General features: G+C 42.3%; 1 protein-coding gene across 3 annotated transcripts in view; it reads right to left on the bottom strand.

Moving 5' to 3' along the window:
- LOC105926015 (ataxin-7) overlaps positions 1-20777 on the bottom strand; it is a 48529-nt gene that overhangs the window by 6219 nt on the left and 21533 nt on the right. For all 3 annotated transcript variants that reach the window (XM_012862158.3, XM_021316244.2, XM_021316245.2), the window contains 8 exons: positions 16144-16248; positions 11731-12001; positions 10220-10554; positions 9851-9933; positions 6069-6349; positions 5791-5980; positions 5571-5692; positions 579-1749 (listed from right to left, as the gene is read on the bottom strand). In XM_012862158.3, coding sequence (XP_012717612.2) covers positions 579-1749; positions 5571-5692; positions 5791-5980; positions 6069-6349; positions 9851-9933; positions 10220-10554; positions 11731-12001; positions 16144-16248 — 2558 coding nt within the window. The remainder of the gene's footprint in view (positions 1-578; positions 1750-5570; positions 5693-5790; positions 5981-6068; positions 6350-9850; positions 9934-10219; positions 10555-11730; positions 12002-16143; positions 16249-20777) is intronic.

Genomic DNA, 20777 nt, shown 5'->3' with positions numbered 1-20777 from the left:
AGGTTAAAAAATATTTTGGCATGAAAACTGATATTTATTTACAAAGGGACAGATAGGGCATTGGGACTTGCTCTACAGCCGATACCGCGACCTGACGTCACAAACTGGGAGGAGGCAGTACTGTTCTTCACCAAGATGGCTGCCCCCATAAAAGGAACTTCAAATCAAAATTACTCTTAATTAAAAAAGCTTATCATTTATTGAACAGTATGTAATAATTTTAAGTACTTTCAGCAGTTTGAATTCTGATTTTGACCGGACTTCTCCTTGAAAAGGCACTGTAGTGAAATATGTGGCAAATATTCTTGTTATGGAGTAATTCAGATTATATATTTATGTGAGCAGCTAATGACGGGAAACAGTGCAGAGCAGGCGTGTGCTCGGTCATATTTAAAACTTAAGTCTATAAACATAACATTTTAAAAGTCAATTTCAATCGAAATCTGCTTTTAATAGATGTTTTACCTTCTGCTGTGCCCTTGTTTAGTCAGAAAAACAATGTAGCACGTTTACTTAACACGTTAATTTGAACCAATAATACTTCGTAATGAAATACTCCCTCCATTTCTAACACCCACCTGATGTAAATGAGAGTTGTTGGGCAGACCTGGCGTCCCTGGAATGCTTCGACTATGCTTCCCGTGGATGTTGTTAAGGGCCGGGGACTTTGTCATCTTGGGTCTGCCCGGTCCGGTTCCTCCCGCCGCTCCGTCCCTTCCCAGGCCGCCGCCTCCGCTGTTAATGCCGCTGGAAGCCGAGGAGCTTTTGCGCTTCTTGGCGTCGAGGCGACCGTCTGAGGAGTGGTGACTAAAGTTGGTGTGGTGGTCTGACGAGGAGGTGGGCTGGTGATGGACAAAAGGCCCCAGAGAAAGAGTTGAGTCACTGCTGTTCATCACGACGCTCATGCGCTTTATGGACTCCGCCGGGCTGCCTGAGGGAGGGCCGCGTGTCGGCGGCCCCGAGGAGCCGCCCGCCGAGCCTCCGGAAGGCTCCGCCTTGAGGCTGAGTGAGTTGGTCCGCACGCTGGGGCCACAGTTTAGGCCCACGCTGTGAACTCCACTGTGGGAGGAGGATAACGAGGATGACGGTCCTAATGAGCTATGGTGGTAGGTGCTCCCTGAGCTGCCGACGTTTGCACAGTTCTTCTTGAACGAGGAGGATGACGACGATGATGAAGGGAAGTTGGCGTTGGAGGAGGATTCAGAAGCGCAATGGGACGAAGAAAGGACAGAGCTGTTCTTCCTCTTCTTTCCCGAGCTGAAGCCAGTGCTGCTACTGTTGAAGCTCGCTCCGGCGCCTCCCCCACTGGCCGAGTTGGGTGTGGCCGGGGTGGAGGAGCTGGAGGAGATCTCCTTGGGCTTGAAGGATGAGGAAGAGGATTTGGTAGTGGTGCTGCTGCTGCTGCTGGACGAACGCGACTTCAGCGCCCGGCCTGAGGCGAGGGGAGGAGCTGAAGAAGACGAGGATGAGGACAAGTGGGCTGAAGGCATCTGCGGCGACGAAGACACTTGTCTGGCCTGCGTGGTGCCAAAGGCCGGGTGCTCAGGCCCGCCCTGAAGGGAGCTGTGAGCGTTTAAGGTGGTCCCGTAGGAGAGCGATGACTTGCTCTCGCTCGATTGGCTATAGGGGGTTTGGGGCAAGGTTGCCGGGGGGCTCAGGAAGCCTGACGAGGGAGTGCTACTGTGGGAATTTGTGCTTGTCCTATGGGGAGGTCCAAGAGAGGAATTCTCCGAGGCCAGGGGGATTTTCCTAGAAATAAAAACAAGAATGAATATGGCTCATTAGTTTTTACTAAAAACTCAAAACTGTAGCCCCTTCCACTGAACACATTAAGGTGCGATTAAGGCGTCCTTTTTGCCGTCTGCATGTCCGTCACCCCGGCCAGCCAAGCAAGAAGTCTCAGGCCTGCATCGGCTGACTTCTCTATGAGTATATGACACCAGGCAGGATTTAAAAGCGAGAAAAAAAAACAACCACCAAGAATTAGAGATGATTTTGGACGAGAAACGTCTCTTTGCTGATGGTAAAAACTCAAATTAAGTATAAAACTAGCTTAACGTGGGTGATGGGAACAGTGAGGAATGCCTTTAGGCCCTTTTTCTATCTTTTTCTAATGTTCCTGTTAGATCAGTTCATTCAGTACCAATAATTGTTTTGGCCACTTTTACTTCTCGTTTCATTGTGTTTTTGTCTCTTATGGAAAGATTACCGAACCAAGTAATGAAAGCAAAAGTAAGGGCAGTTTCTATTCAACTGTAAAAACAAGGTCATCAACTTTTTACCCCTCAAAGTAGTTTAATTTGGGAAGAAATTGGGATCTCTGATGTGCTTTTTTGCTGACCATGTCAGTGTTTTAACTAAATCTCATCTTATTGTCGATGACAACACCCGTTCCCATTTCTTTTAAACTGTTGCCTATATCTGACTCCAGCGCTAGCGGCTCTAAACTGAGCTGCATGTGCCAAAGAACAATAGCAATGACTCCACGCTAGCACGCAGGAAACATGGAAAAGAAAAGCTTTTATGGTTTAAAGTGTCCAACGGAAGGCATTTATTGTGTCAGCGGGTGCTGTGGGGGGAAATGCACAGATAAAAAAAGCAAAACTCTGGCCTTTTACAGAGCTTTGGATGCAAAGAGGTCTATCTGGCACCCAGGAATGGTGGGGCAGGGATTTTAACAACTTCACAGAGACACGAGTTCATTCAGAACTTTAGGAAGTGGAGGGCAGCTTTTAATAATATACGTCAGCACCTGTCTTGTCTCCTAAAACAGGACAGTCATAATCTGTTGTTTCGCCTTGAAACGGGGGCAGATTACGACATGCTGCCCCCGTTAAAATGCGATACAATGGATAAGTGAAAACCTCTTCTGTATTGCAATGTCCTCCGATTTGGGCCAGTCTGGGCATTACCACTGGTCACTGGGTCTTAAAAAGCCTGGACCGGCCCCCCAGGAAGATAAAAAATTAAATGAAATCTAATTCAGGCCACATTTGCCTGCAGAGGGAACGGGGGCTTGTGCTGCTACCATGCCAGAGCAGCGTCAGCTTCTCAACCAGAACCTGCTGATGTGTTCGTAAGGCGAGGATGTGATGACAGAAGCAGAGGGAATTACGCAGAAAATTTGTAACATGATGGAAAAATACATAATGCCAATAACCACGGTTGATGGTTAAGGGTTTTGCGAGGATTATAAGTATTTCACGTCTTTTATTCTACTCAGTTTTTCTATTCAGTAACCTATAAAGCTAACAGGTCCCTGTTTTGTTTAGACATTTTTAAAATATGTCTAAGTTTAATAACGTGGTTAGGTTTAGGCTTTTGACTATATCAAATCAGGACAGCCTATTACGGTATTATAGAGGGAATTGCAGAAGTATTTACACCCCTAAAACTCATAATACAACCAAATATTTCAATTCATTTTGAGCGTATTCTATGTAACAACCAAAAATGGGGAAATGGGTTTCAATCTTTTACAAACAGAAATCGGAAAACTGTGTGCATTTCGTCTCGGGCTGCAGGGTATTACACAAGCTTTTGATAATAATATGGTACATTTTAATGACGACATCAGTAGTATGATATACGCACATTTTCTTCTTTCCTCTCTTTTCTCATCTGTGCTTGCATGACTCTGTGAACTTTAGTTTTTTTAACAACGTAATTTATGTCCGATTTGAGTATCTGCTGCAGCGATACTCTGTCCAACTGGCTAAATATCACATTAGCAGGTAAACTGCTGATTCATGACGATGGGGAATATATTTGCCAAAAATTATTGTCAAATATATTCAATATCAGCTTGTATGTAATGTACAAGCTGATATTGAGCACCTGCGTGTTGCTTAGCCAAAAAGTCAATTTTTGGTCTCATCTTTGCAGTGTCCTATTGTGGCAAGCTCCGAAGAAGACGTGCTACAGCTTTTTTTTTTTTCCCCCTTTCAAAGGCCAGATTTGTGGAGCCCAGACTGATTGTCCTTTCAACAGCATTCGCTTACTTAAGCTGTGGACCTCTGCAGATCAATTACATCCTATAAAGTCCTAACAAAACCCAACTGAATTTTCGTTTGTAACAAGTTAAAATATGGAAAGCTTTAATGGGGTTTGAATGCTTCATCTTATTAGAGATAAAATGTTTCTCTTGTACATTCATGGTGTCCCTGCACACATTCAGTATCACATTTCATATTTATTACAGATTTACACGTTCTAGATACACTGCTTTTTACGACATTCTGGGTATTAACGTACAAAGCAGTAACCTTGAACCTGCTTGTGAAGCAGTCTGGTCTAATGATTTTAAAAATAATCAAAGCACAAAATGCTGGAACTGGATAAGAGTGTGATAGAAAGCAATTTAACAGCTTTTAGAGCAGCTCCATTGAAAAACGTTTAACTCTTGTATCTCTCTAATAGAAATTATCTCAGACAAAGAAAGACCCAGTTTGGAAACTGTTGCACCTTTGTTTTTAAATACTCACAATATAGCAGTGTTAGTGCTTTGACATTTTAGACCTAATCGAGCTCTGATTCAACCTGAATTTAAGGTTGAGAGAGCAAACAAGTAGCGAAAAAGAATGTTTTTTTTTTCCCTTTTTTGGATATGCATTCAAGTCAGTAATTCAATGTGTTCATATCAAGCATATGTTACGACTAGGGCTGAACAATTAATCGCATTTTCAATATAATCGCGATTTAAAAAAACGCAATTTCCAAATTGCAGAGTCTGCAATTTTTGGCTATGTAACAATTAGTGAATTAGACACGTTCATTAGGTGTTGGTAAAATGTTTAAAGTGGGTTTGCCTCCACATGGAAGGGAAGACAGTTGCAGCAGTGAGATAATTTAATTTTATTACTTGTATTAGAGTTTATATAGTCATACATAGCATTAAGTTCTGGTCAATCAGTTTAATACATAGACTTGCTTGTTGGTTTCCCTTTATGTTCAACAAGGATTGATGTCCAAATCAATTAAAAGCTGTTCTCTTGAATAATATTCTGATTAATAGAAACATTAAAAGTTCTTGTTTTGAATAGTCCTTGTTTACAAACATCTTTATTTAGAGGCCATTTTTGTTGCTTGTGGTTAACGCAGAGAAAAGTCAAAATTGCAATTTTGGTTGAAATATATTGTAGGCAGAACGCAATAATTTCTGCTCTGAGTTTAGATGCAGTGGGTCTTTTAGCAACTAATCCGCACAAAATGATTTGTTGTTTGTATATGTTTAAAAAGACATGATAAATTAAACTGAAAAAAAAAAAAAAAAAAAAAAAAAAAAAAAAAAAAAATCGCATTAAATCACAATCTTAAAAAAAAAAAAAATCGCAAATAGATTATTTTCCAAAATCGTTCAGCCCTAGTTACGACAAAGCATATCAAATTCATATAAATCAATGTAAAAACCAATAGATTTGCTAAGCGTTTTGCTGTAGAAAATGAAGGGAAAAAAGTCTGGAAAAATCAAATATTTCACCAGACTTTTCTTTTTTCCTGGAAAATGCTAAAAACAAAGTCCAGCGTTTTCCACACCTGGTGCCAAAATGGAACAAAAACAGGAGACTTACTTCCACATCTGAGCGTTGACGTGCTTTTCCATCATCGTGGTTAGGGCACATCGCACTCTGTCCCATCGCCTATCAAAGGAGTAAAAGCCTCTCCCGATCAGTCGACTTCCAAAGGTACAGTACTGGGAAGAGAAACAGGGCTTAGGTTAACTACCATCCTTTGTACTTTCATTATTTATAGATATATAGATGTAGATATATAGAGATAGATGGCACTTACAGCTGCCGGTCGTGGGTGGTAACCTGAATAGAGACAGTCCAGTTTGTCTGCGCCATCTTCCCGCTCCTCGTTTTCTCCCTCGTCACTCGAGGGTCTGGATAAAGCGTCCGGGGCAGACTGGGGATGGTGCGGGGACTGGTGGACTACTGAAGGATCTCCAGAGGAGCCTCCAGCATGACTGTTGTTCAGTCTGGTTGACACGGAGACAAGCAAACGGTTTTAGAGAACTACATCCGTTTGAATAAAGCCCGCCTGATCAGACGCCACACCGCACTTACCGTGGAAGACCAGGACTGTGAAATTTGGGCTTTCCGAATGGCGAAGGCTTTGTGGTATCGGGGGCTGGTCCGTTGCCATGAGAAACCGGGTGGGTGTCATGGCTAGGGGCGAGCTGGGGAGAGGGGTGTGGGTCCCTGAGAGGGGCGGTTTGCTGGGAATGGGTTTGGTGCAGTTCTCGTTCCCTCTCCCGCTCTCTCGTTCTGTTCTTGTGTTCTGCCAGCAATATGTCGAAGCGCTTCCTCCGTCCAGGCACGGCCCTCCGATGGCTTAAGGAATGTGTCTGTTGGGACGTACGAAAATAAAGAGAGAGGTTTAATAGAAATACTTCACCAATTTAGACGTGAGACTTTGGGGCTTCTGGGTTGCATAACAACGATAAAAAGTCCTGAAATATTCCTTTGATTTCTTCCAAAACCTGACCTTTGTTCCACGACAGCTGGATCTCAAAACTAGAAAAATCATTTGTTTCAGTAAATGAATTCAAAAGCACAAAAAAAGAGATGATTTTCAAGTGGCCGCTTATGTTAGTGTTGATAATTGTTATGATTCTGCTATTGAAAATCAAAAATCAGACATCGGTTTTAACGGTGGTTGACCACGTCTCTGTGTGGTGGCTCTCAAAGCGCTGTGGCGACTCCTGTCTATGGCTGGCTTAATGGTTGCCATTCTGTCTCTCAGGTGAAGTGGTTTGGATTTGGACTTAGCAGCTGACAGGGAACACCTAGGGTCCAATGCTCCCGTCTATTTACACCCTGCTCATACCTGTGGCTGTCCTTATAACTTGGGTTATGTTCTGGCGTCTTTGTTTTACACAATACAACCTTTGCACATTCACCGTTTCCTAAACACCCACACCAAACAGACGACTTACTGATAATCATGTCCTATACTTTAACGCCTCTTAGTTAATTGTGTCTTTTGTCTTGATTTGATTGAAAAAATGTTTATGTCCCCTTTTTTCCACGACCTCATGAGCCAGGTGGTGACAGCATCGTCTGAAGCCACAGTCCACACCTTGTGGTTATCCCTTTTGCCTGTTCAACTCTTTCTCACCACAGGTTTTCCTTCCACTCAACTTTCCTGCAATAGGCTTGGATCACTTTAAACAGCCAGCTTCTTTAGCATTGACCTTTCGGGGATACCCACCTTGTGGAAGGTGTCAAAGACCGGCGGACCATGTAGACAATAACAGTTATTTTTGTAAAAAAAAAAAACATTTAACTGTTCTTAATATCACAATTGAGCAACAGAAATATGGGGTTCTCATTTGTCATTTGGTGCACCATGCAAACAAACACTACATGTAAAATGCATTAACGTATAATCAATTAAACGGGGCAGCCAGATTGAAAATGTTTAGCACCCTAGTTTTATCAATCTGGGAATGCTCCATTTGAATTTGTTTGGGGAAAGGAGAGACATTCAGCAGAACTCTCCGAGCTGATTGGGCGAAGCGACACCTGGGGCCCGCCTACTAAAAGCTGGTTTCAGCCAATCACGGTATCAAATTAAAACGTATGCAGCAGACATCAGGAGAAAAAACAAGAAGTTAGTCAAGGGACTTCTTGTATGGCAAGCCGTTTTAACATAAATTCGGTTTTACCGCCCTTACGTTCGAGATATCTCAAATTGTTTTATGACTAGACGTTTTAGCAATTTAAGATATCTCTAATTGTATTTTGACTAGTCAAAATACCTATTCGAGATATCTCTAATTACATTCTGACTAGTCGAAATGACATCAGATTTTCCATTGAGTTGTATGGAGACGTCAATTCAAGATATCTCGAATGAATTACTGACTATCTGAAATACCCATTTCAGATATCTACAATTAAATTACGACTAGTCAAAATTACAATTCAAGATATCTTAAATTGAGTTTTGACTAGTCATAATTCTAATTAAAGATATCTCAAATGCCACCATAATTCAAGATATCTTAAATGTATTTTTGGATAGGCGAAATGCAGTTTTGACTAGTAAAAAATAAATTTAAGATATCTTGAATTGTAATTTTGACTAGTCAAAATTCCTTTTAAGATATCTCTAAATGAATTAGAGATATCTTGAATTATTCAGCTTTTCCATTTAAGATATCTTAAATTGACATTCTGACTAGTCAAAATGACGTTACTGATATCTTGAATTACGAAACGGCTTGCCATATGTCATCACACAGGAACCGGAGGCGTGCGCTTTTGTTTTCAGAGAAGCTAAAGGAGGGTGCTGTAATGCTTTGTGCCGTCTCGCATGTGAAAATCAAGAGCTAGCTGGCTTTACCATAATTCCCAAGAGGCAGATGCTTTACCACAGTATAAAAACTGCATCTGGTTATTAACAGAACTGGTCCGGGCTGAGGAATATTCCTTATTTCCAGCTTGGACATGAGTCGACAGTAGCGCTTTCAGCTAGCCGTTTTTCAGTGCATTGTGTGCGTCGGCAGCAAGTAAATCCGAAATTCTTAGCAAATTTATTAAGCATTCTTCAAGTATACTATTTTCGCCCTCTCTGCATATCCCATACTTAAAAAGCTCTTTCTATATTGTGGCATTTTCTTACAATTTTGTCGAAAACAGCCAGCGCCATTGAATGTTCAGGCAGCTTTGGGCAGCTTACAGCCAATAAGGGGCTTACACGCAATGTCTTATTTCAGATATCTTAAATTGTAATTCTGACTAGTCATAATTACGTTCGAGATATCTTAAATTACATCTACGGATGTGTGACGCTTTCAATGACGAATCCGGTGACGTAATTTGAGATATCTTGAAAGGAATTTTGACTAGTCAAAATGTAATTGAAGATATCTTGAATTATTATTCTTCCTAGTCAGAATGTAAATAAAGATATCTTAAATTACCATTCCGGATAGTCAAAATGTAGTTTTGTCTAGTCAAAATGCATTTTAAGATATCTGGAATGTAATTACGGATAGTCAGACGAAACCGAATTTATGTTAAAACGGCTTGCCATACTTCTTGGTGTTCTTCTTTCAAACATGAAATCCTGGATTCTGACTAAACAGTGATAGCAGCAGCTACGTGTGCATCCTCCTGCACTGCCATGTTTATGTTGGTTTAGCTCTTGCTGTCGTCACAGTTGGAGTTGGTATGTCCCGCCTTAACCCACAATACTCAATAATTTGCGTCAAAATCGTCCCATTGTCATTTGCCAAAATGGTTGCATTTCCTCCGACCGCAGCAGTAAGACACTCAGCCACCCAGCAACTTTGCCTGACCATAAGGAAGTTGCTGGAAGTTTTAAACTGTGCTAACATGGCAAGTACGGCCAGAAAAAAAAAAAAGTGATCATCTATAACCGAGAAGACAAACACAAAAGCATGGTTCAGAGGTACTGTCCCCACAAGGCAGGGGGAAAAAAACGAAGTGCTGAAGGATGCCACATGCTAGCTATGCTAACGCTACAAGCTAATGTTACAAAACTGGAAAAAGTGAGGAAGGTTTGCGCTCCTGCCAACATAAGCTAACTCTGTTTGAATATTAGCGTCATGGACACAGACAGAGCAATGACAGGGTTCTGTCAGGGTCTGAGCTCCACCATCAACATTCGCTTTCTAGAGGCGAAGGTTTGCACCACGAAATGCTTGCTTCTGCAAAACAACGCAGCTAAGTTTCAATCAGCTGACACCCCAGTCAGCTATTAGTGACTAAACAAAACAAACCAACGTGTCCATTACTCCTCTGTTCTGTTTTACAGTAAAAGGAGGCTAATGTGGCTGTGAGGATAGTTCATGTGCTAAGAAAAACAGAGTGGTTACCTTGCATGTTAGTGATCTTGTGCAGGGTTTCCGACCTGTAGCATCCATAACGCCACAGTGAACGTCAGGATTGAACTCACGCTCTATAAGCACAAAAATTCGGGGGAAAAAAACATGTTAGCTCATTCATCACCGATGCTTTAACGTTTGAAAGGTTTATCAGACAGATGTTTTGTTTGATGAATAAACAAGGGATCTTACGCGTTGGTTAAATAGTGAAATTATCTTGATTGAAAAATACTTCATAAACAATATCTAGAAGAGCTGGATGCTTTAAGAACAGGCAGCTTTTAACCAATCATGTGAAAATTGATGGTAGTGAATTAAAAACGGCACGAAAAACCTAATTCTGTTCCCCTTCCAACTGACCTGACACCTTCTTGTTAACGTGGCGTTTGCTACTGGTGCCGCTGTCTTGCTTCTTGTCTGCGGGGAGGCCCTTGCCGTTGGGAATGGGACCGGATCCCAGCAGTGGAGGCTTTGGTATGGAGGGACAGTTAAGGCCTGGTTTAAGGGATGATGACGACGACGCTGAGGAGGAGGAGGACGTGGAAGTCATGGCGGCGGCAGTGCTCACAGTGGTGTTAGAGGAGGGTGTAGAAGAGGAGGAGGAGGTGGCGGCGGGGGCCGATGGAGCCTGCGCCAGCTTAGCTGACGAGTCCCCCTTTAGATGCATCTTTTCCACCTGAACAGCTGGGGTAAGGCTGTAAGAGAAGATTAGAGAGATGAAGAGGGCAGCGAGGACCAAACCTTGAGTTAGAGGCGCTGATCCACAAAGATGCACAAGGTTAGAGACGGACGTGGATGCATGGAAGGGGCTGTTTGGACAAAACATAAAACCAAAAAGTATTCATTCATTCCTGGAAGATGGCTGCTTATGCATTATGAAAGGATTGCTGCAAAGGTAACCGTCCACTTTCGACGCACGCTCATTCAGAAAGAGGGATTGCTGCAAAGTCAGACTCGATCCAACTTGATGACTTTCTTTAGATAACTTTTTTTTTTTTTTTTTTTTTTTTACCAATTGGCATAATAAACTAAACTAGCTGTTATAGAGGAGTTATAACAGAGATTGAATTGAAATGTACGTATTTGACCTTGAATCGGTCTAGAATACTGGACTAAAGTGAGTGCATATTCCTGTCTATCATGCCTCCATCCATCATATATTTGCATAACTACCCACAACGATGTTAACTGAAGAAATTAAACACAAATACCAGACCAAAAGGGCAGACGTGAAGCCAGAGGCCCGTACATTTTAGAAAGAGGTGTTTTAAAGCGGTACATAACATACAGAACATAGAGAGCCGCGCGTGCAAACACTGACATGTCCAGCTCACAGCTGAACTTTGATAAACAGAGACCATCGCCGCTCGCCTGGTTTCAAACTGAGCACAGCTGATAGTGCTCGCATGATAAATGTATCAGCTTTAAGCCAAACGCGCTTGAAAGGTGCTTTGCAGCTTGCTAAGTTTATCTGCCATACTGCAGAGAATGCCTCCTGCCGTTTTCAGGGCGCACGAGCTGTACGTGAAATAAACTGATGTGTGCGGCTGTAACATTGATGATCTAAACCGTGTGAAGGAGATTTGGATTCTTGGTTAACCAGAAATACCTAAAAGTGTTTCTAAATGAGATTTTCTTAAAAAAAATGAAGGAAGGGGGGTGACAGCAATGTGCTTCCCGGGTGGACAGGTGAGACCACCGTCCATGCATTCGTCTCTCCGCCTGCACTATGCAAGCTTTGCATCAACTTTACATTCTCACTCACTTATATATGATAAATGATGGTGTGACAGAATTCAATTCACATTTCCCAGAAAATAAAGGATCTTAACGTGCAAACTTAGCCGCACTAGTAAAAGGGTGCGACGTACACTTTGTCAGACTGGCCCGTCCTAACTTGGGGAGGTCTTCGCTGAATGCCTTGCAGTTTCTCTTTGGCTGATTTCTGAAATTTTGGGTTGGAGGATGATGATGATGAAGACGACACGCTGGAGACGGCGGCTGACGTTCGGCCGAGGATCCCTCCACTTGTCACTCCGGCCGCGGCCCCCGAGCTCAGTCCACTGCCGGCACTTCGATTCCTGCCCGACACTGGGAAGAGCGACGCGGAGGGAGGCTTGCTGGTAGAGCTGTGCCGCCTCTCTGTGATAAAAGCAACACAAAACAGAACAACCAGTAAAAATCTCTGAAAGAAACACCGCTAGACTAGACCACAAATAATTATGGGCCTTGAACGAAGAGGAGAGAGAAGAGCATCGCTCAAAAGCTGCCATGTAGACTGATAAAAGGCTGAATAGGAACAGGTTAGGATGAGTCTTTGTTGTGGAGGTCGAAAAAAAAAAAGAGGACAAAAATAGAAGAAAGAAATATCGTCACACGTCAGATCCAGAATTTACTCAGGTACGTTTTAATGGGTTTCCAGAATCAAACACACAACCACGTGTGTTCATCATCAGAGCTGTTACAGAATCCCAGGAGACGACCACAGAAACATCGGCTCTTCTAAGGGAAATCTATCCTTCTCTAAAGGAGAGCAAGAAATCTGGGGTCTGAAGACTAATTCAGCATTTACAGCGACTCAACTCTCAGTGGTGACATTATCTGCTCCAAAAACAAAAGAAACAACTGTTTTTAGAAGCGCAACAACATCACACTAAAGCTGGATATGAATTTATGTCAGACATTTCACTATTGTCAGGGACAAGAACCTGGAACACCCAGAAACTGTGAGGATGGAAGGAAAGAAACAAGGAAGATAGGACATAAGGAAGGAAAGAAAGACGAAAAAACATGAAAGAAAACCAGGTAGGAGCAAAGGAAGGAAGGAAAGGATACTGGGAGGGTAGTGGCAATGAAACTAGAAAAGAAGAGAGGACAAAAAACAGGAAGATAGGTAACGCAATGAAGGTAAGCTGGAAGGACACGAGTAAGGGAGGTAGGACAGAAGTGAGCAACAAAAGAATACAAGAAATGAATGACAAACTAGGAGACACAAGAAAGAGAGGAAGGACAAGGAAAGAAGAGAAGGCCACAAGCAAGGAAGAAGGAAATGATGTCAAGGACAAGAGAAAGGGAGGGCAAACACAAGGTAGAAAAAGGGACAGAGAAGGAAGGACAAAAGGAAGGCAGAACCTTTTAATCAGTACGACAAGGAATAACTCGTCTTTTTTTTCCATTTCCATTTTATCCAGAGCTGAAGAACACTGAAATCAAATGCCACACAAAGCGTTCACCAACATATCCTAAATATGTACAAAATATACTCAAACTGAATCTAAATTCAAGATAAAATTTCCAGAAACAATATTTATGAAAGTCTAAATGCATATGACCGGATCTGTGAGGAGCAAAGCACCTGTTCACCAAAGCCAGGAGCCTCCCATCCTGAAGATAGCGCCTCCCCTGCAGCGATCAGGCGCAGCCGGGAAGAACAAACAACCTTCCAGAAGACAGCCGGGCTCAGAGGTATGCTCACATCAAACTGAGACGATCTCTACAGTACTGAGATTAACGCCTCTGCCCTGGCGTTGATACTCCATCGGGTCTTCCCTTGACGACATCAGAGGGAAGAACATGGAGTAAAGCCCAGCAGGAGGCCTGCTAATCTTTATGGCCGTGTAAGGGTGCACTGCTGCAGAGCTGCACTTTTAGTTTGCCACTTTGTTGCTGGGCGGAAACACAAAATTAAACCTGAAATTTATCTGCAACTAACGTGATGAAGACAAAGCGCATCACGAGTCTAGAGGGAAGCGCAGTAAATGGGAGGATTTAGCTCCAGTTACTGCAAAGGGGGGAATCTTCCGCTCCTGGAGAGCTACACAAACCTGCTGCTAGTCAGATCTAAAAAACATTTAAAAAAAACAATACAAGCACAGAATTTATCAATGCACACCAGAAAAACGGTGCAAATCATTCGAACTGATTTTGAGTCTGTATGACAAAGTGGCCATGATCTTTCTGCCTGGCAGTCACCCGCTGGGATGCTGCCAGTACTGCTTGGATTTACAGGCAGGCTACGACCCACCAGTTTTTCCACTGCGTCTCAATGAGAACTCGCCCTAACAGGACTGACCGCCAATCACAACGTTGAAGTGTATAAGACCAGCCTGGGGATATTGTTTAACCATATGGGAGGCGTTCACCTGGCAAACACAATCGTAACGGCAATTCCTGCAAAGGCAGCGCCGCTATGTCTCCCCCTTGTGGCTGACCTTGACACGACTTACTGCTGTGACACTTCGGAGAGGATAAAAGGTACTGAGGAGTATCTACTGGCAAATTATAACACTGCAATGGTACATTCATTAAATATTAATAAGATAAAGGAACACATAGCGGGTAAAACTCTGAGGTGGTGATTGATCTCCGGTCCTGAAACTCTCCTTTGGTCCGTTATTGCGACTTTAGATTTTTGTCTGTCCCAATTTCATCTGTAATGTTCTTCACACACCTTTAAAAACCATCCGGCTACCAAGCGATGTTCTCCTTCCCGTTAATGGGACAACCCTAAAGCCGTTAGGGTTAGCGGTAAATATCTCCACCGCTCGAACTGCAGACTATTTTAAATATCTGCTAAAACTCATTTATTGTGGCTTTTATTGGACCCTAACACCATAAATAGGTCTTATTAATGCTAATTTATGTTTTGCCATTTTACTATAACTTTCTCATTTCCTTTTTTGCCTTTCCACTATTGTTTGTGCAAAGTATGAAGCACTTTAGTCCCTTGAAAGGTACGTGTAATAAAAATTCTCATTGGCTGGAAACCCTGTGTACAGTCATGCAGTCCTAACAATCTCAACTCCAGCACCAAACAATCAAAAGAAGAGCATTTCCCAATTTCAAGTAATCTCCTACCAGAATCTTTCTGCCAAAACAAAGCATTGGTTCGTACCCACCTTGGTAAAGCTTAGTCGACTTGATCAGGAAACATCAAGAGAAGCAGGAGGGATAAAAGTTTCACTCCAAAGCTTCTCAGTTTTTAATCGTAACTTTTATGGAACATGCTGGATCTGGAAGCGTTAGCTTTTTTGGAAAATGGAAAGTTAATGTAAGGATCAGCACTCTGCAGGAAATACACTGTTCACTCTAAGTAATGCTGACGCACAGTGTTACGTTGCCTCGCTTTCTAATTTAAATAATTACTGCTCAAAGCTAGACAAAGAAATAAAAAATGTAATCGTGTCAATAATAACATTGTTCTTGGGAGATCAAAGCTTCACTAAAAACCTCAAACTGGCCAGAAAACTGATGGGCGCTTTCAAAATAAAAAATTCAAGTAAAGAATTGGACACCTGGTCTACAATGCCACAAATGCCGCCAAACCTCCGATGTGTGCATTTTAAATTAGCCGTCAGTGTGACGGCTGGAGAGAAGTCCAGCTTTCAGTTTACATGTGAACAAGTCGCTAATATAAAGCAGATCTTTGAAAAAAAGCAATCTCTACAATACCAATATAATGAACTCTTGCTGTTGTGAGTTTTTATTAAAACGGGACAGATATGTGATGTATTCTGTTCTATTTCTAGTCCGTGTCTCTTGCTGGCTTCCATGTTTACAGGCTGCTGCTCTTTTGCCAAAATAAAATACCAAATGCTGCGCTCCGTCTTGGGAACCCTGGGAACTCGCATATGATTGGCTGAGGAACCAGGAAGTAAACACAGGCTACACTCTGAACCGAAGTAGTTCCACACATGTGGCTAAGACATTATTGATGGAGAGCACTGATTGTTTAGAGGGAAAGTTACTTCCATCCCAGGTGATAAATGACAATGATTTAGGTTAATTTTACAGTAAATAGCTTACCTATAGCTCCTCTAAAAAACATCTATATTTGTTGAAGTGCATCTCCCTGTATTAAGTTATGCACATCAATAAAGGTAGACTGAAGATCCAGAGGAACTACTTTCTAGCCCCAATCAAAGCTAAATCACGCTAAACTTTAACATCCAAGGAGCACCAACTCAGGATCTAGGTAAGACCTCAGGAAAACAAAAACGGCACATTCATATTGTAACTATTACTTTAGAACTGACAATCAATTTTTAGTTTATTAAATAACAATAAAAGTAACACCTAATGTATGTATGTAGTGTTGCAGGTTAAACCTTTACATCAGAAAATACACCAAAAACATCAACCAAGAGCTTTGATTTGAACTGTAACATAAAAAAAAAAACAAACACTGATTAAAAATCCTCAGAAGCAACTCGATGAGCCACATGACTCACAGGCGGCACGTCTGCAGCATTCACAGCAACCTGAATTTTTTGAGGAGCGCTTACCGTAGTGTGCTTGGAAGGCTTGTGGCTTGACCACATGACCGCAGTGGCTGCACATCACCAAGTAGAAGTCGTCCTGCGCGGGACACTGACCGAATATGGGCATGTCTGTAAACAGCGGCGGAGCCAAGCAGAGAAACAGAGAGCACAAGTTAGGGGAGGGGGGAAATAACTTGGACCCGCGTTCACCTGGTGGCCCGGCTGGAAGACTCGGCCAACTGTGGGTCATCCATCACACCCATTCAACTCTCAAGACAGCCGTCATCTGTTGTAATTAACTTTATGATGGCTCAACATAGGCCAATTTCAGCAGAATGTACATCTCTATGAATAAAAAGCACACTAGACCACAAACAAATTGTTAGCAGCTGAGTCTTAAAAAGCTAATACAGAGGAGTGCTGCGTAGCCAACAAGACGACATGTTTCTTTAGTACATTAAAGAGTTACGGGCTACCTTGTGACAAACAGCCGAGTAAATTCTACACATGGGACTGAGCTGGAAACACAGATCAGTAATAAGTCTCTGTACACCAAGGAGAACATTGGTAAGATAGTAAAAAAAGAGAAATACTGAGATGAAAGGAACAAGAATCAACAATAGGGTAGCCACTGATTGTCTTCAGGTCTAAATAAAAACTAACTTGGATGGAAGTTTTGCCCATTTTGCTAACTGAGCCGCTTTACAGACACCAAGATAAATCGGTGGTGACAGAAAGCTGGATTTTGTAATGTTTTGAACAAAACTGTTCAAACATTTATAACTCAATACGATTCGTACCATTAACATAACAATTGCGACCCTTTTCTTTACTAAATCAGCTGCTTAACGCAAAAGTTTGGAACGTGGAATTACTGCACATCAGACCCCAAACTTATTGAAAAAAAGACCCAATTTAGCGCTGTTTGCAAGAATCATTGTAATTTTTATTAGCAATTTGCCTCCCTCTCCCCCCCCCAAAAAATGAACCTTTACTACAAAACAGCAAAGGTGAAGTACTCTAAATGCTGTCATGTTCAGAGGTTCTCAGATAACTCTGCAATAGTCTGTTAGAGGATGAACGATACTTGTGTTTCTTCCTGTCGATACGTGCCTCCGTTCGCCGATCCATTGACTGAAAACTCACGTCTGATCTCCAGCTGGCGAGCTGCTGCCGCTGTGCGTGTGTTCGTTTCCATAGAGAATGAACCAACCACTACGCGTACAGCTTATAACTTTACATAAAATACTGTCCGGACACTGCTGCGGTTGTCTTGTGTTTTTTCTACTCCGCTGAACTAAAGGCCGGACAGTCATCGCGGCTTCAGCCTGATTGGTCCACTTAACGGTATTTTTAAAGGTCGTTTTCATTTTTTCAGGAAGACTCCAACCCAAACAACAGTGTTTGGCCGATCTTCTGAAGAAACACGCCGCGGGGACTGGTGGGAGGGACTAACGTTCTGATCATGTTCGCCTCGCTTACGTTCATCAACACTGTTGTCAACTATTTCCCAACTTTTCAGACCGCTCTAGTGAAATTATTGAAACGCGACAAGCAATGGAGCTAGCAATTTTTTCTGTCTTGTTTGAGACTTTGGCAACAAGTAAAAACACCGACCGCTCAGAGTTTACCGTCTCTTCAGATAACGAGTGCAGCTGTGAGCCCCTCCCACATTGACAGTCAGTCAGTCAGCGTCGCCGTGCTGAAGTCAAGAGAGACGAGACCGACTCGTCTGTTTCCTCATTGAAAATGAGTCACGCATGAGCAAAGCTTCCACTAGATTACAAAGCGGGATGTAAATATATTATAAACATAATCTTTAATGGGTAACGAGACTCTGGAGACTGCTGCACTTAAACAGATCCCTCCCTGTAACTCATTTATTCACCTCATCCACTGTGGGTGCCTCTGCTATCTTTTGGTTAAAATTGATAAAAATAAAGTATGTATAAATGTAGATTGGATTCAGGTAAAATATTTAATACTTGAAATTATTTCATATAGTTATTGTTGTTTCTTTTGAGCATATAAGGATGGTTTTAATCATTTTTGTACCCGTCCCTAGACAAGAGTTGCGATGCGGGTTTTGTCGGTGTACCTTTCAAACTGAAGCTGAAGCTGTTAATATTAGCTGGTGTAAATGCAAGTTTTGAGACTTGTGTAACATTTGTCATCACTGTGTCATTTTTATCTTGTAAATGGAGGAAGAAAAAGCAACATCGGCTTCAAGAATCAGCCCTACAAATCGGCAGCACATATCAGACTAATTTCAAAATAATTTGTATCGGCATCAGCCTTAATAAAACCCGTATCAGTCGATCTCTAGTCAGAGTACAGACAGTGGACACAGGACTTTGTGGACTGGTACCAGCAGAACCATCTCCTGATCAACATGGAGAAAACCAAGGACTGCGGGGGGACTTCTGGAGGCGCAGCCAAGCCACACACACCAGTGAACATCCAGGGAACTGACACCGAGATGGTGGACCCGGTACCTGGATGCTCACAGAACAACAAAATGGACTGAAGTCACAATACACATGTTTTTTACAGGGAATTGGACTTGCTCACATTTTCTCATGTTTCAAGACACAAGCTTCAAAGCATTTGATTTAGGTTCATAGACAAAGGAGGACAGATTTTCAACAAAAAAGTCACTAAACTGATAAACTGCGTACAATTTAACCTCAGTATAAATGTGAAGGGCCAGGCTCTGCCTCTAGCGGAGGAGTTTAAGGATCTTCAGGGTTTCGTCTACATGGCAAAATAAAAGCTGCCACACCTTCAGAACGAAGGTTAAATATCGCGAAATGTTAGAATTTACTTTATTTTGACAAACCAATACTGCCGGCTCCTGCCTGTCTGACTGCGATGGACGGTCAACATGTGCTAAAGACGACAGTCCGAAACAGGGGGAGAGAGAGGGCGAATGAAAGGTACCCAAAGAAGGTTAGGTGGCATGCATTCTTAGTTCAAGCCTGTGAAAAGGACCCTAATGTTAGCACATGCTGCATCTGGATGACAATAACGTAGTTTATTGCTATAGCTTGGCTTTCACGCATAGCGTTCCAGCACAACAAACCATGTTGTTCTATATTTGTGTCACTACGCCCATACTGTGGGGACTGTATATCCCGTCTGACCTGGGAACACTGTGGGATCCCCCAGAATGAGCTGGAGGACGCTGCCCCAGGGGAGAGAGGGATGTCTGGGTTTCCCTTCTGGACCTGTGGCTCCCGCGACCTGATCTCAGCTAAGTTTTAGACTATGGATGGATGAGTGAACAAAGAGCAGCATTAAGACCAAGGGACACAGCGGACAGGTCTGTGAGAAAGCTGTGAAGGACGTCAACGAAACCTTTGGTCGGAATTAAAACTGCACACCCCATTCCAATGTGAAACAATGTGGTGACAGTAAGAGGATGTGGGACGGCTTTATCCAGCTGGGACAGGAAAGCTGGTCAGAGTTGTTGAAAGATGCATGGCATGATATACGGATCAAGAGACCTGAAACTGTGCAGGAGCTGAAATGACGCGCGATTTAGAAACATTGACGGTCTCAATTGGGACCTAAATCCAATCGAACGCTCCAATTAACCTCTGGTCTCTAGACGTACCAAGCCGGTGGTGCAACTGCAGAAAAAGTCAATGTGTGTGGGGGCTAGGGCTGAACAATTAATCGCATTTTCAATACAATCGCGATTTAAAAAAAACGCAATTTCCAAATCGCAGAGTCTGCAATTTTTGGCTATGTAACAATTAGTGAATTAGACACGTCCATTAGGTGTTGGTAATATGTTTAAAGTGGGTTTGCCTCCACATGGAAGGGAAGACAGTTGCAGCAGTGAGATAATCTAATTTTATTAGTTGTTTTAGAGTTTATATAATCATACATAGCATTAAGTACAGGTCAATCAGTTTAATACATAGACTTGCTTGTTGGCTTCCCTTTATGTTCAACAAGGATTGATGTCCAAATCAACTAAAAGCTGTTCTCTTGAATAATATTCTGATTAATAGAAACATTAAAAGTTCTTGTTTTGAATAGTCCTTGCTTACAAACGTCTTTATTTAGACGCCATTTTTGTTGCTTGTGGTTATCGCAGAGAAAAGTCAAATTTGCAATTTTGGTTGAAATATATTGTAGGCAGAACGCAATAATTTCTGCTCTGAGTTTAGATGCAGTGGGTCTTTTAGCACCTGATCTGCACAAAATGATTTGTTGTTTGTATACGTTTAAAAAAACATGATAAATTAAACTGAAAAAAATCGCATTAAATCGTAATATTGAGAAAAAAAGATATCGCAATTACATTATTTTCCAAAATCGTACAGCCCTAGTGGGGGCTTCTTTTCACGGGCAGGGTGAATAGCTGAGAACAAATACACACCAGTCTCAAGATATTCTTAAAAGGGTACGCACCACTTGGTGACAAACTACCACACACACTCCCAGCAAATTACACTGAGGTTTAATTTAAATTCAAAAGAACCAAAAAGGTGAGTCTATCCGCCCACTAACCCCACCTCACACCTTAAAAGCTCCTCTCATGCAAATCAGGAGACAGCGATGCTCTACCCTGAGAATCAGACAGCGCCTCATTAAGGAGGCTAATTAAGAGATTGCCTGGGGCGCCGTGATGAGACGAGGAGAGGATT

This window comes from Fundulus heteroclitus, chromosome 20 (genome assembly GCF_011125445.2).
Source record: "Fundulus heteroclitus isolate FHET01 chromosome 20, MU-UCD_Fhet_4.1, whole genome shotgun sequence".
Lineage (NCBI taxonomy): Eukaryota > Metazoa > Chordata > Actinopteri > Cyprinodontiformes > Fundulidae > Fundulus > Fundulus heteroclitus.
The sequence above is the reverse complement of the archived record's forward strand: the minus strand, read 5'-3'. Positions and strand labels throughout refer to the sequence as shown.